A 15,678-nucleotide genomic window follows, 5' to 3' on the forward strand; every position below is an offset into this window, starting at 1 on the left:
GAACATCCTGAAGGTTAACTTGCAGGTTGAGTTGGTGGTGAGGAAGGCAAATGCAATGTTAGCATTCATTTCAAGAGGTCTAGAATACAAGAGCAGGGATGTGATGCTGAGGCTTTATAAGGCCTCACCTTGAGTATTGTGAACAGTTTTGGGCTCCTCATCTTAGAAGGGATGTGCTGGCATTGAAGAGGGTTCAGAGGAGGTTCACAAGGATGATTCCAGGAATGAAAGGGTTAGGGTTAATAAATTTCACGTCACATGCCGGTGATAATAAACCTGATTCTGATTCATACGAGGAATGTTTGATGGCTCTGGGTCTGTATTCACTGGAATTTAGAAGGATGAGAGGGGATCTCATTGAAACTTTTCGAGAATTAAAAAGCTTAGCGAGAGTAGATGTGGAAAAGATAGTTTCCATGGTGGAGGAGTCTAGGACAAGAGGGCACATCCTCAGGATAGAGGGGTGTCCATTTAAAACAGATGCAGAAAAATTTCTTTTGCCAGAGGGTGGTGAATTTGTTACCACAGGCAGCTGTGGAGGCCAGGTTGTTGGGTGTATTTAAGGCAGAGATTGATAGATTCTTGATTGGACATGGCATCAAGGTTACGGGGAGAAGGCCGGGAAATGGGGTTGAGGAGGGGATAAAAGGATCAGCCATGATCAAATGGTGGAGTGGACTCGATGGGCCAAATGGCCCAATTCTGTTCGTATATTTTATGGTCTTATGTAAATTGCAATTGGGGGACCTGTTAGGGACAAAGAAAGGACTTAAGTGTACAGGGGTTAAAAATTGTTCAACTACTTACCATGCACCAATACAAATTACTCATGAATGGATGCTGAGGAAGTGCCATTAAGAGCAGAAATAGTGAAAATTTATTGGCAGGATGTAGTGAAAAGGTTGACTTTGTTTAAACATTGATAGTCGCTTTGCATCCTAGATTGCCTTGGACAATTCAAGTGGAGATTGTGCAAGAGTTTGTCAGAAACTTCTGATCTCCCTTGGATATTTTGGAGCAGGGTGGGGGTGGAGGGGACTGTAAAGACTGAGATGACAACCAACGTCTTCTCTCAAAGGGTTGAGTATCTGGAACTCCTTATGGATAAGTTTGAGGAAAATCCATTTAGGATGAGAGAAAAGGTAATCAGGGAAAGAGTAGAGTCTGTACGTTTTCACTGTGAGCACGTGGTTTCCTCTCGTTTCCTCTCACAGTCCAAAAATGTTTGGGTTAGTAAGTTAATTGGTTACATGGATGTAATCAGTACCAAAGGTTATGGGGAGAAGGCAAGAAGATAGGAAAATCTGGCTGACCAATATGATTAAACACAAAATGCTGGACAAACTCAACAGGTCAAGCAGCATCTACGGAGGGGAATAAACTGTCGACGATTTGGGCTGAATCAGGACTGGAAAGGAATGGGGAAGAGGCTAGAACAAGAAGGTTTCAAGTAGCAGACGATAGGTATTGATGAGATCGATGTTGTCTACATGGGCTTCAATATCACAAGGTCCCATTGTTAGAGACCTTGGGACCACGGTCAAATTGACATATGTGATCCTAACTTGTCTTGGTAGCAGGAGGCAGAGGTTGATGGTGGAGAGTTGCTTTAGTAATTGTAAGGCTGTGACCAGTCACATATGCAGGAATCAGTCCCGGGGCTGTTTGTTATATGCTGAAGCCTCCATCGGTTAGGGTCGACCATGAATGTTGTGCCTTAACTGTCTAGGTATGCAAGCCTGGGCAGTACAATATGGAGAGCAAGCTGTTGCCCATGTTGCATGCTTCCTCTCTCCACACATCTGCAAACCCAAAGGAATAGCAAAGACCGATACAGTTTGACACCAGCAGTGTCGCAGGAGTTGCCAGTCAGCATTGAGCTCGATTTCAGATTGCCTTCGGGACTCCGGCTATGGATTTTTCCCTCAGTTTACTCCAGAAGCCTTCCCTAAGAGTGGGTATAGCCGCAAGGCAGCAGAGGTTCTCCTCCTCCTAGATGAACTTTCAGCCATGGCTGACAAGACCCATCTGTCCAAAGCAACTAGTTTTTAAGGTGCCAGTAACCCACCTTTGCCCCATCTCCTGTCGGGTTCAGTAGCTAAGCCGCATGTGAAGGCCAGCAGCTGGACTTGGTTGTCAGGGGCTATCTGAGATGCACACCATTTGGAGCATTTAATAGGTAGTGGGAGCTTATCCCCATTACTACCCCCGGCTCTAACAACCTTCAGGAACATGCAATGACTTGCATGTAAAAGATATAAATGATCAGAAATCCAAGGATCCCCAAAGATAACAGCACTGGTGGTGGTGAAGAAATCATACAAAATACTTGCTTTCTTTAGCTGGAGCACAGTATAGCAAGGAGGTTGTACTCTTATGTACAGTTCTGATTGCCACATTGAAGAATAGACTAGAGAAAGTGTGAGGGATTTATCCGAATGTTGCCAGAAAGGAACATTTCTGTTATGAGGACAGACTGGATGCACTGTGTTTGCTTTTCCTGGATTAGAAGAGGCCTGGAAGGACTTGATGGAGGTATATAAAACTGAATAGGTAGAAATCAGGAAAGCTATACGCATGGCAGGGGTGGCCAAGCCGAAAGGTTTAGGGTGAGACGTAATTGTTTGTGGAAGATTGGAGGAAGACTTCTTTTCACTCAGAGGGTGTTTGGAATCTGGATTACCCTGCCCAAGTGTCCGGGGAAGGCAGACACTCACAACATTTAATAAGTATCTCAAGAAGCTATTCGGTTGATAGAGGAGGCTAATGCTCAAGTGCTGGTAATGGGAATAGTAGAGACTGGATAGGGAAAGAGTTGTATAACGGTTACTCTGTGAGAGAGCAAATGCTTGAATATGTTGAACACTGGAAAGGCTTTTAATCAGAAAAAAAAATCAAGGGTTGTGGGGATGGGACAGGAAAATGGATGAGGCAGTCACAATTTTATTAAATAGAAGAGCAAGTTCAAGGGCTTGAATGGCCTACTCTTCTTCTTGTTTCTTGGGTTTTCAAAAAGGTGCTTTTAAATGTGTGGCACTGTATCTCTACTGACCAGTCCCATCATCTAATTTACCAGTTCACTTTACCCTGTTCTGCTTTAATTATCTTCACCCCCCCCACCCTTAAACTGAATGTAAAATTCAAACTTTTTCTCTCCATTCAGTGCACAGGGTGGATTGAGCTTCCAGTTGAGTTCTCTCCTCCTCACCCCCCCACCTCATCCTCTCTCGATACACCTACCCCTTCCCCCTCCCTCTACTTGTGCTGCCTGAATTCGGTGAGCATTTATTGAAAAGCGACTCTTGGTCTGGACAATAATACTTGGTTTAAGACACAAGCAGAAGTAGGTCGTTCGGCCCTTCGAGTCTGCTCTGCCATTCCATCATGGCTAATTTATAATCCCTCTCAACCCCATTCTCCCAATTCCTTCCCGTATCCTTTGACACTCTTACTAATCAAGAACCTCCACTTTAAATATGCTCATTAACTTGGCCTCCACAGCTGTCCGTGGCGAAGAATTCCACAGATTCACTACTATCTGGCTGAAGAAATTCCTCCTCATCTCCACTCTAAAGCAACATCCCTCTATTTTGAGGCTGCACCCTCTGGTCCTCGAATCCCCCAATATAGGAAATGTCCTCTCCGCATCCACTGTAGGCCTTTTATTATTCGATACGTTTCAGTGATATCCCCCCTTCTTCCTTTGAATGTCAGTGGGTATAGGCCCAGAGCTATAAAAGCTCCTCATATTAACACTTTCATTCCTGGGATAATTCTTATAGACCTGGACCCCTTCTAATCTAGCATGTCCTTTCCAATCTATAAGACCAAAACTGCTCATAACTTATTTTACAATGACGATACAAAAGGTGTCATGTCATGTTTACTTTAACAATGAGAATGTTATTCTTCCACAGTTCTTAACGGGAGGATGATTTGTTCCTCTACACTATCGTGTGAAATCATCTTTTGCTATATGGGCAGCAAACTGGAGTTAAGCATAAAATTAAACAAAGCACACAAGCACAACTGATAAGGGGTTTGGCCCAAAGTGTCAATTGCTTATTCTTTTCCATAGATGCTGCCTGACCTGCTGAGTTCCTCCAGCATTTGTGTGTTGCTTGGGGTTTTCAGCATCTGTAGAATGAATCTCGTGTTAATTATGTGAACTTGTTAATTGTTGCACGATGAAATGATTTTGCAATATTTCTCTTCTTGCCTGGTTCTGTGGATTAAGTAACTAATTGAAATGCCTAATCATTTTATATATCACTAACAGGTCAAGAACTGTCACAAGAACAGCAAAAAAACATATTGTGTCTTATGTCCCCGGATAAACCGTAAGTAACTTGGCAGTATAGTTGGCATTAGACATTCAAATTATGAGGTATTTGAGACTAGCCTGCAAAATTTGACTCTTTCGAAATACAGATTATCAAAAGTTCTAGTTTGCAATTTGGAATACTTCAGATGCCACAAACACGAGGTTAAATCATTTATTTCTTTGGAACCATTGTCTCTTTAAAATGTATTAATAACTGAAATGAATGTGCAGAGCAAAGTTTAAGATGCACAAAACTTGTGAGTTGACTAAGCATTGAGAGGGGTGGTTTTTGGACTATAGGCAAGTAGTAGCCATTGAAATTCTATACGGGGGAGTGTGGAACAAAGTCTGACAATGGGACTGGACTATATTTGTTAGATGCATATTCTGATAATGCATTCTGTAGTGGGTTGGGTGAAGCCTGGCTCATTCCTTTGTCCAGGTCAGGACGCTTTATGTTCTGAGAAAGTAACTTATGGTAAATTAAGATTTCCAGTGCATTTACATCATCCAGCTCAACGGCATACTGGAGATAATGTTTACAGCAATGGTTCCATTGGCTAAGAAAGTGTCTTGGCCTAAAAAATTGACTTCATAGATGCTGAATCAGTTTATTAGCACTGACGTGTCGTGAAATTTGTTGGTTTTATGGCAGCATTACAGTGTAATAGCTAAGAAATATACATACAATGGCCACTATATGTTCATGGTCTTCTGCACACCACTGTTGTGGTTATTTGAGTTACTGTCACCTTTCTATCGGCTTAAACCAGTCTGGCCATTCTCCTGTGACTCTCTCATTAACAAGGTATTTTCACCCACAGAACTGCTGCTCACTGAATGTTTTTTGCTTTTCACATCACTCTCTGTAAACTCTGGAGCCTGTTGTGTATGAAAATCTCAGGAGATCAGCGGTTTCTGAGATACTCAAACCACCCTGTCTGGCACCATCAAAGTCACCAAGATCACACTTGACTTGAATTTATTTAAATCTTATATCCATCCCACAACATGAGGGAGTAAAAATCTTTGCATTATGACTCCGTCACAATGTACAGGCGTGAATTTATAAGCCTAATGGCTTGGAGAAAGAAGCTGTCCCATAGCCTGTTGGTCCTGGCTTTAATGCTGCAGTACCGTATGCCAGACGGGAGCAGCTGAAACAGTTTATGGTTGGGGTGATTGGTGTCCCTGATGATCTTCCAGCCCTTCTTTACACACCTGCTGCTGTAAATGTTCTCAATGGAGGGAAGTTCACATCACAGATGTGCTGGGCTGTCCATACCAGTGCCCAGCAATCAAGATTAGATTATGAGGACACGCAGTCCTCTTTTATTGTCATTTAGTAATACATGCATTAAGAAATGATACAATTGGTGCAGTTCCCGTACCAGGCAGTGATACAGCCAGTCAGGATGCTCTCAATGGTGCCCCTGTAGAAGGTCTAGAGGACTTGGGGCTCATGCTGAACTTCTTCAGTCACCTGAGGTGGAAGAGACACTACTGTGCTTTTTTTTTTTGCCACACAACTGGTGTGTACAGTCCAGGTAAGATCTTCAGTGATATGTTTAGCGAGGAACTTGAAACTACTCACCCTCTCAATTTCAATCCCATTGATATAGATCGGGGTGAGCCTGTCTCCATTCCTCCTGTAATCCACAATCAGCTCTTTTGTCTTTTGGACATTGAGGGAGAAATTGTTATCTTGGCACCACTGTGTCAGGGTGTTAACCTATTCTCTGTAGGCTATCTTGTCACAGTTAGAAATAAGGTGGATTTCTTCTCCATTTTGATGTTTAAACTAGAGAATTGCTGGGGGGTGGGAACTGAACTGAAGTGACGGAGAAAAGGGAGGTTGGCTCACAAATAGAGAACATTTGGAAACAGTGCGAAAGGGAGGATAGGCAGGTGATAGAGAAGGGACGCACTTGGACTGATGGTTTGAGATGTGTCTATTTTAATGCGAGGAGTGTTATGAACAAAGCGGATGAGCTTAGAGCGTGGATCAGTACTTGGAGCTATGATGTGGCCATTACAGAGACTTGGATGGTGCAGGGGCAGGAATGGCTACTTCAAGTGCCAGGCTTTAGATGTTTCAGAAAGGACGGGGAGGGAGGCAAAAGAGATGGGGGCGTGGCACTGTTAATCAGGGATAGTGTCACAGCCGTAAAAAAGGAGGGAGTCATGGAGGGGTTGTCTACAGAGTCTCTGTGGGTGGAAATTAGGAACAGGAAGGGGTCAATAACTCTACTGGGTGTTTTTTTTTATAGACCACCCAATAGTAACAGGGATATCGAGGAGCAGATTGGGAAACAGATTCTGGAAAGGTGTAATAATAACAGGGTTGTTGTTGTGGGAGATTTTAATTTCCCAGATATTGATTGGCATCTCCCTGGAGTGAGGGGTTTAGATGGGGTGGAGTTTGTTAGGTGTGTTCAGGAAGATTTCTTGACACAATATGTGGATAAGCCTACAAGAGGAGAGACTGTACTTGATCTGGTATTGGGAAATGAACCTGGTCAGGTGTCAGATCTCTCAATGGGAGAACATTTTGGAAATAGTGATCACAATTCTACCTCCTTTACCAAATGTTCAGGGGATATTTGCATGGAGTTCTGCATCAGTACATTCCAATGAGACAGGGAAAGGATGGTAGGGTACAGGAACTATGGTTGAAAATCTAGTCAAGGAGAAAAGAAGAGCTTACGAAAGGTTCAAAAAAACAAGGTAATGATAGAGATCTGGAAGATTATAAGGCCAGCAGGAAGGAGCTCAAGAAAGAAATTAGAGCCAGAAGGGGCCATGAGAAGGCCTTGGCGGAGAGGATTAAGGAAACCCCAAGGCATTCTACAAGTATGTGAAGAGCAAGAAGATAAGACGTGAGAGAATAGGACCAATCAAGTGTGACAGTGAAAAAGTGTGTTTGGAACTGGAGGAAATAGCAAAGTTAATTAATGAATACTTTGCTTCAGTATTCACGATGGAAAAGGATCTTGGCGATTCTAGGGATGACTTACAGTGGACTGAAAAGCTTGAGCATGTAGATATTAAGGAAGAGGATGTGCTGGAGCTTTTGGAAAGCATCAAGTTGGATAAGTCACCGGGATCGGATGGGATGTACCCCAGGCTACTGTGGGAAGTGAGGGAGGAGATTGCTGAGCCTCTGGCGAAGATCTTTGCATCATCAATGAGGACGGGAGAGGTTCTGGAGGATTGGAGGGTTGTGGATGTTGTTCCCTTATTCAAGAAAGGGAGTAGGGAGAGCCCAGGAAATTATAGACCAGTGAGTCTGACTTCAATGGTTGGTAAGCTGATGGAGAAGATCCTGAGAGGCAAGATTTATGAACGTTTGGAGAGGCATAATATGACTTGGAATAGTCAGCATGGCTTTGTCAAAGGCAGATCGTGCCTTACGAGCCTGATTGAATTTTTTGAGGATGTGACTGAACACATTGATGTAGGTAGAGCAGTAGATGTAGTGTATATGGATTTCAGCAAGGCATTTGATAAGGTACTCCATGCAAGTCTTATTGAGAAAATAAGGAGGCATGGGATCCAAGGGGACATTGCTTTGTGGATCCAGAACTGGCTTGCCCACATAAGGCAAAGAGTGGTTGTAGACGGGTCGTATTCTGCATGGAGGTCGGTGACCAGTAGTGTGCTTCAGGGGTCTGTTCAGGGACCCCTACTCTTCGTGAGTTTTATAAATGACCTGGATGAGGAAGTGGAGGGATGTGTTTGTAAATTTGCTGATGACACAAAGGTTGGAGGTGTTGTGGATAGTGTGGAGGGCTGTCAGAGGTTACAGCGGGACATTGATAGGATGCAAAACTGGGCTGAGAAGTGGCAGATGGAGTTCAACCCAGCTAAGTGTGAAGTGGCTCATTTTGGTAGGTCAAATATGATGGCAGAATATAGTATTAATGGTAAGACTCTTGGCAGTGTGGAGGATCAGAGGGATCTTGGGGTCTGAGTCCATAGGACACTCAAAGCTGCTGTGCAGGTTGACTCTGGTTAAGAAAGCATACGGTGCATTGGCCTTCATCAACCATGGGATTGAGTTTAAGAGCCGAGAGGTAATGTTGCAGCTATATAGGACCCTGGTCAAACCCCACTTGGAGTACTGTGCTCGGTTCTGGTCACCTCACCACAGGAAGGATGTGGAAGCCATAGAAAGGGTGCAGAAGAGATTTACAAGGATGTTGCCTGGATTGGGGAGCATGCTTTACAAGAATAGGTTGAGTGAACTTGGCCTTTCCTCTTTGGAGCGACGGAGGGTGAGAGGTGACCTGATAGAGGTGTATAAGATGATGAGAGGCATTGATTGTGTGGGTAGTCAGAGGCTTTTTCTGCAGGGCTGAAATGGCTAACACGAGAGGGCGTAGTTTTAAGATGCTTGGAAGTAGGTACAGAGGAGATGTCAAGGGTAAGTTTTTATGCAGAGAGTGGTGAGTGCATGGAATGGGCTGCCGGCAGCGGTGGTGCAGTAGGAAATGATAGGGTCTTTTAAGAGACTCCTGGATGGCTCCATGGAGCTTATAAAAATAGAGGGCTATGGGTAAAGCCTAGGTAGTTCTAAGGTAGGGACATGTTCGGCACAGCTTTGTGGGCCGAAGGGCCTGTATTGTGCTGTAGGTTTTCTGTGTTTGGCCTGAACAATAATTACACTTCTTCAGCATGACTGCATGCTTTTGTGCATTGAATTGCTGTCACGTGATTGGCTGATTAGATATTTGCATTAACAAATTGGTGTGTAGGTGTATCTTATAAAGTGGCGATTGAGTCTATATAAAAAATAAATAATTCAAAAAGTGAGGTAGTGTTCATTGTCCATTCAGAAATGTGATGGCAGAGAGAAAGAAGTTGTTCCTCCCTGACTTGCTCGGTTCCTCCAACATTTTGTGTGTGTGGCTCAAGATTGCCAACATCTGCAGAATCTTGTGTTTACAAGTTCTCAGATTCTAGTTAGGGTTGCTCACTGTTTTATTTTGTTTAATTTGATCTTAAATGATTAATAATCTGTTATCTGTTCCTTTAGGGTTCCCCACCCACGGCAGTGGAATGTGGAATCACCAGCTGCCAAGAACAGGAACCAATTCCAGGCCAGAACAAGATCTCAGAAGAAGTCTCCCCTAAGAGCTTCAAACTGAAGCAGAAATTTATAATTTGTATCTTAACATTTAGCGCTTTTAAAAGATTTTTCTTCTACCTACGCTTACTTAGACTTTAAGCAGATTTGTAATAGTATAAGATGGGTAGGTCTTCATGGGATGGGAAATGGGAAAATCTCTAGAACTGGGGGTTGTAGTTTAAGAATAAGACAGTCATTCATTTAATCCTAAAGCTGTGCTGGTCGTTAGACTAAATTAACTGTCATGTTGCTGTCTTATGGGAGAATTGGTGGCAAGTTAATGGATAGGCATGTGAGAGAATAGATTGTAAGGAGCCAGCGTAGGCTGCAGAATGATTTCCCATGATGGAAGGAATTATGAATTGATAAGCAAGGGGGTGAAATTTTACTGTGGATAGACCATATTACAGAGCTGAGTTTACAGTCACATCAGGAAAGCAGGGTTTCGAGCTCTGCTAACCTGTACATAAATATTCAGCTTGGTTTCTCTCGGCAAAGTCATGCCATGACTAGTTATATTTTTAGGAAAAGGGGAAATTCCAATAAATGAAAACAAGAACCAGAATCAGAATTTATTAACTTTGAATAAAAATTACTTTAAAATCTATATGGGATCCCTGTTTAAATGACTTCTAAATGCATGTTCCTTGCCTTAAGCTATCACAGTGCAATGGTCATAATTTATTGCAGTGCAGTTTCTGAATTTATTTTGAATTTATTTTAACTATATTTACTCATTGTAATCCTAAGATTTACTGATTACTAAGATCTTCAGTGTCAGGTTTACTCTTTGTTCTCCCACTGCTAGAACAGAATTTGAATACATTATTGATTTAGCCACACAGGAAATGCTTTCTGTCCTCCCTCAGCAGTGGCCAATAAGTGATCCAAAGCGTGAGAAAGCGTAGCTCACTCAGGTTCACTGATTGAGTGCATAAGGCATTAATTTGCAGCAGTTTGGTGTTTTGGGCAGCGGTCAACCAGCCATCGGGATTGATTGGCAAGAACAAATAAAAATAAGGTAGGGGCAGGCGGAGCAGCCTTTGTTGAAGTGGACAGTGTTAGAGTGGTGATTTTGAGGCTTCACTGAGGGAAGGTGAAAAAGCTGCAGGTAGATTTTTCCCCCCAGTTTAATTATTGATTTCCTTCTTTATTAATTGCACAGTTAGAACAGTGGGGATGTCAGGCAGGATAGTTGAATGCTCCTCTTGCAGAATGTGGGGAGGCAGGGAAAAGGGGAGAAGAGGTGAGCTATGGTGATAGGAGATTCGTTGGGGGAACAGAAAGGAGGTTCTGTGGACAAGAATGAGATTCATGGATGGTATGTTGCCTCCAGGGTCTGGCACGTCTCAGATTGAGTCCTCAGCATTCTTAAGTGGGAGGGTGAGCAGCCAAAGGTCATGGTCCATGTGGGTACCAATGACATGGGTAGGAAGAGTGATGAGGTTCTGCAAAGTGAATTAGGTGCTAAGTTAAAGGGCAGGGTCTCCACGGTTGTAATCTCAGGATTGCTACCTGTGCCACATGCTAGTGAGGCCAGAACTAGGAAGATTATACAGTTTAACAAGTGGCTAAGGAGTTAGTGTAGGGGGGGGGGGGGTGGCTTCAGATTTTGGGATCATTGGGCTCTCTTCCAGGGAAGTGGGACCTGTACAGAAGAGACAGTGTTCACCTGAACTGGAGAAGGGCTAATATCCTAGCAGGAAAGACATGGATCAACACATGGAATTATGATATCGTAGTCATTACTGAGACTTGATTGCAGGAGGGGCAGGACTGGCAGTTCGATATTCTGGGGTTCTGTTGTTTTAGATGTGACAGAGCGGGAGGGATTAAAGGGGGAGAGGTGGTGTTACTAGTCATGGAGAATGTCAGACCCTGGCACCCAGCAGGCAACATACCATCCGGGAATCTCGCTCTCATCCACAGAACCTCTTTTCTGTTCACCTAATAAATTCCCTATCACTACACCCTGCCTCTTTCTCCCTCTTCCCTTCTGAATGACAGAAGCAGAGTCAGTGCCAGAGACCTGACTTCTGTGACTTTCCCCTGTTAGGTCATTCCCCCGCCCCACCCCCCAACAGTCTCCAATGTTGTTGAAGGGAATAGGCACAGCGGTACACTACCCAGGCGGTTTAACCCTTTTCCCCTTCCTGAAAGTCACCCAGTTTCCTGTGTCCCTGCACTTTGGGTGTAAATATTTCTCTATCTATTCTAGCTATCACCCTTCCTGAATGATCCATAGTTCATCCATTACCAGCTCCAACTCCTTAATGTGGTTTATTAGAAGCTGCAACTGGATGCACTTCTTGCAGATGAAGTCATCAGGGATACTGGAGGTCTCCCTGCCTTCCCTCATCCCATAAGAGGAGCATTCAGCTGTCTTGCCTGGCATCTCCACTGTTCCTAATTGAGCTGATACAAAGAAGGAAAAACAATAAACTGGGGAGAAAAAAAAAACTCAACTCGAGCTTTTTTTGTTTGCCTTTTCTGACTGAAGCCTCAAAGAGCTAAAGCCTAAAGAGTTTTTTGAGGAAGTTACCAAGGGGCAAAGCAATGGATGTTGTCTACATGGACTTTAGCAAGGCATTTGACAAGGTCCGACGTGGGAGGTTGTTCAAGAAGGTTAAGTTGCTCAGGATTCAAGATGAGGTCGTAAATTGGATGAGACACTAGTTTTGTGGGAGAAGCCAGAGAGTGATAGTAGAGGGTTGCCTTTCTGACTTGAGGCCTGTGACAAGTGGAGTGCCGCAGGGATCAGTGCAGGGTCCTTTGTTCCTTGTCATCTACATCAATGATCTGGATAATAATGTGGTTAACTGAGTCAACACATATGCGGATGACACCAAGATTGGGGGTGTAGTGGACAGCAAGAAAGTCTATCAGAACTTGCAGCGGGATCTAGACCAGCTAGCAAAATAGGCTGAAAAGTGGCAGATGTGATTTAATGCAGACAAGTGTGAGGTGTTGCAGTTTGGTAGGACCAACCAGGGTAGGTCTTACATAGTGAACGGTGTTACACAGGGATCTGGAAATACAGGTCCATAATTAATTGAAAGTGGCATCACAGGTTGATTAAGGGTGGTAAAGAAATCTTTTGGCACATTGGCCTTCATAAATCAATGTACTGAGTACAGAAAATGGGATGTAATGTTGAAGTTGTATAGGACGTTGGTGAGGCCTAATTTGGAGTATCGTGTGCAGTTGTGGTCACCTACCTACAGGAAAGATAGAAACAGAAAAAACCTATAGCACAATAAAACCTATACCTCTGACTATCCACAATGTAAATAAAGTTGAAAGAGTACAGAGAAAATTTACAAGGATGTTGCTGGGTCTGGAGGACCCGAATTATGTGGGAAGATTGAATAGGTTTAGCCCTTGTGGCTAAAGGGATCAGGGGGTATGGAGAGAAGGCAGGTACAGGGTTCTGAGTTGGATGATCAGCCATGATCATACTGAATGGCGGTGCAGGCTCGAAGGGCCGAATGGCCGACTCCTGCACCTATTTTCTATGTTTCTAGGTTAGGACTTTATTCTTCGGAACGTAGAAGATCAAAGGGAGATTTGATAGAGGTATACAAAATTGAGTGGTATAGATAGGGTAAATACAAGCAGGGTTTTTCCACTGAGGTTGGGTGGAACTCCAACTTGAGGTCATGAGGTAAGGGGAACATGAGGGGAAACTTCTTCACTGAGAGGGTCATGAGGGTATGAAACGAGCTGCCAGCAGAAGTGGTACATGTGAGCTTGACTTCAATGTTTAAGAGAAGGCTGTGGTCTCAGTGCAGGTTGATGGGAGTAGGCAGTTTAAAATCATTCGACATGGACTGGATGGACCAAAGAGCCTGTTTCTGTGCTGTATTTGTCTATGACTCAACTCAGAGGAAGTGAGTTTGAGGCTATTTAAGTGTCTGGAAAGTTGACAGTTCTTGACTCTATTTTTTTGCTTTATGTTCTCATTCTAATTTAGAGCATTAATGAATGTTTGTTTGAAATCACATTCCTGAATGCCATTGTTGTCAACAATGATAGATGTGATGAAGAAACTTATTTACAGTGTTTTGTCAATCCATGCAGAAGAGACAATTCCAAATTTTGGACAACCAAACACAGGTTAACTTTCAAACGGAGGTTTAAGCGGAAGGATCTGCTTAGCCTATCAGCAGTTTAGGAAACAACCCTCGGGTACAATTCCAGTATTGCAGCCCCAGAGACTTCAGACTCTAGGCTGAATGGCCTCCTATTCCATAGAGAACAAAGGATTCTTGGTGGTTTTTTTAAAGCTACTTACCCTTTAATTCATTAGGTTATTAGAACACAGCAAAATAAATATCTTCATATCTCCTTAAATATCTAATCTGAGAACAAAGCTTTAGTTTGAAGTTCAGAATGAATTCTAGAAATGAAATGTTTAGCTACTTTGACAAGAGTTTCTAATGTATTAAAACCCTAATCTGCATTTCAGAGAATTACCAATGTTCAGGAATGTTTGAAATTTGGGTTTTTGGACCAATAAAATGGAAAATGACTTCATGCCAAGAAAATTTCCAGTGTATCATTGCCTTGGTACAAATGCATAAAATATCCCTCACTCAAAAACTCCAGTACCATTCAAATAAATATATTGTTTGCTGTTATTTAGTGTTTAGTAATGGAATGTTAATAAAGAGATCTGAAAGCCTATCAGCTACACAATGCAATCAGTCATGATATTTTGCTGTCAGGTCAATATTTCATTGATTTTCCAATGACGGTAGCTGCTGCTGTTTAAGCACCACAAAATTTGGCACTGCATATTTTGTTTAAAAGGGAAATTATGAGTTTGCAAAAGACAAATGCAAGTCTTTTAATTGTGGGAAACTATTGAAAGCATTATAGAAATAAATTCAAAATCAATATTCTAAATGAAAATCTTGATAGATAAATAAAATGTGTATGCATTGCTGAATTTGCAAAGAGAAAGATTTGCAATGTTTTATGTTAAATATTGTTTGGGATTGAAATACATGTTAATTAAATCAATAGTTTGAAGCAAACCAGACAATCGTATATAAATGAATCAAGCTAAAGATTCTTAGGACTTTCTACCCATGATTTCCTGTGTGCTCTCAACCAACTTGTTTGTAAGAAATGTAAAATGCCATTGAATTTAGATTAATTAATTCCATTTCATTCCATCTACAATGACTGCTTTCCCTAATTTTTGTAGTATTTATAAACAATATGAACTGATGTGATTTCAACCGAAACGATTTCTCCACCAGCCAACCCAATTTAGTGAGCCCTTTCATCAATTGCAATGTCATTCTTGACCGTCTGTTGTCTGTGTGCACAGTACATTTTGATCTATTTAATAATTTGGCCCAAGCATCAAAACAATTTCAATCTATAACTTTCCAAACAGATAATTAAGTGTTCATCTAACCAGCATGAAGACTAAACATTAAATCAATGGAAATTGGAGAATAAAACATCTTTATTTCATAGCAAAAGATTGGTTAACAGCTTTGGCAAAAAAAAAAGTTTCATCTTATAAATCTCTGGTATTAAATTCCTTACAGATCTGTGGATGTGTTAGATAAACGTGTAAAGGAGCTCGAACCAATGGTGAATTTAAGAGTTTTCTCCCCTGTTCTCACCTTCTCAGATAATAAAAGAAGATTTGTGTCGAAAATCTCCCTGCAGAGAAGAGATAGAACAAATTGTATAGATTCAATAATGCACTTGTAAAGAAAAACCTCCACAGGCATTTACAAATTTACCAAATCTCAAATGAAATGGGGTTGCATTTAGCAATTTAACATCAGAGATACAGCTTGTTCTGTAAATCAAGATCATATAAACAAAGCATTACAAGGTTACAAATATATCCATTGCTATTGGTTATTCATTGCATTCTTCATACCTCAGCATCCAATGGACCTGATCTGACATAATCAACACTATCAGCTTTACAGGAAGCCTGGTATCTGAAACAAACACATAGTTAATGAAGCCCAAATAACTGCACCTGAATTGTGTCTGCTCAATGTTTCATTTTAATCATATATAAATTTTAATCTAATATTTTTTAAATTGTTTTCAAAGGTACATGAAAAGACTTACAAAATGACCACAGTGGCAAAAAGCTTTTAAAAGCTGAACTATTTAATATGAATGTGCAATTTTGAATTGCAAGTTAAATTAATGAGAGAAAATAATTGTAGCTGCATTATTTGCT

The 15,678-nt window shown here is 41.9% G+C and overlaps 2 protein-coding genes across 6 annotated transcripts in view; one reads left to right on the forward strand and one right to left on the reverse strand.

The window, feature by feature from the left end:
* The window catches only part of ncapd3 (non-SMC condensin II complex, subunit D3), a 214,493-nt gene extending 203,851 nt beyond the window's left edge, over window positions 1-10,642 (forward strand). The window contains exons 34-35 of the mRNA XM_072283812.1: window positions 4,280-4,340; window positions 9,363-10,642. Of these exons, the coding sequence (XP_072139913.1) occupies window positions 4,280-4,340; window positions 9,363-9,474 (173 nt within the window). The 3' untranslated portion in view covers window positions 9,475-10,642. The remainder of the gene's footprint in view (window positions 1-4,279; window positions 4,341-9,362) is intronic.
* A 4,274-nt stretch (window positions 10,643-14,916) lies between these two features.
* Window positions 14,917-15,678, reverse strand: part of jam3b (junctional adhesion molecule 3b) — a 152,372-nt gene continuing 151,610 nt past the window's right edge. For all 5 annotated transcript variants that reach the window (XM_072283816.1, XM_072283819.1, XM_072283815.1 and 2 more), the window contains 2 exons: window positions 15,364-15,427; window positions 14,917-15,137 (listed from right to left, as the gene is read on the reverse strand). In XM_072283816.1, coding sequence (XP_072139917.1) covers window positions 15,014-15,137; window positions 15,364-15,427 — 188 coding nt within the window. In that variant the 3' untranslated portion in view covers window positions 14,917-15,013. The remainder of the gene's footprint in view (window positions 15,138-15,363; window positions 15,428-15,678) is intronic.

This window comes from Mobula birostris, chromosome 20, assembly GCF_030028105.1.
Source record: "Mobula birostris isolate sMobBir1 chromosome 20, sMobBir1.hap1, whole genome shotgun sequence".
NCBI classification, from domain to species: Eukaryota; Metazoa; Chordata; class Chondrichthyes; order Myliobatiformes; family Myliobatidae; genus Mobula; species Mobula birostris.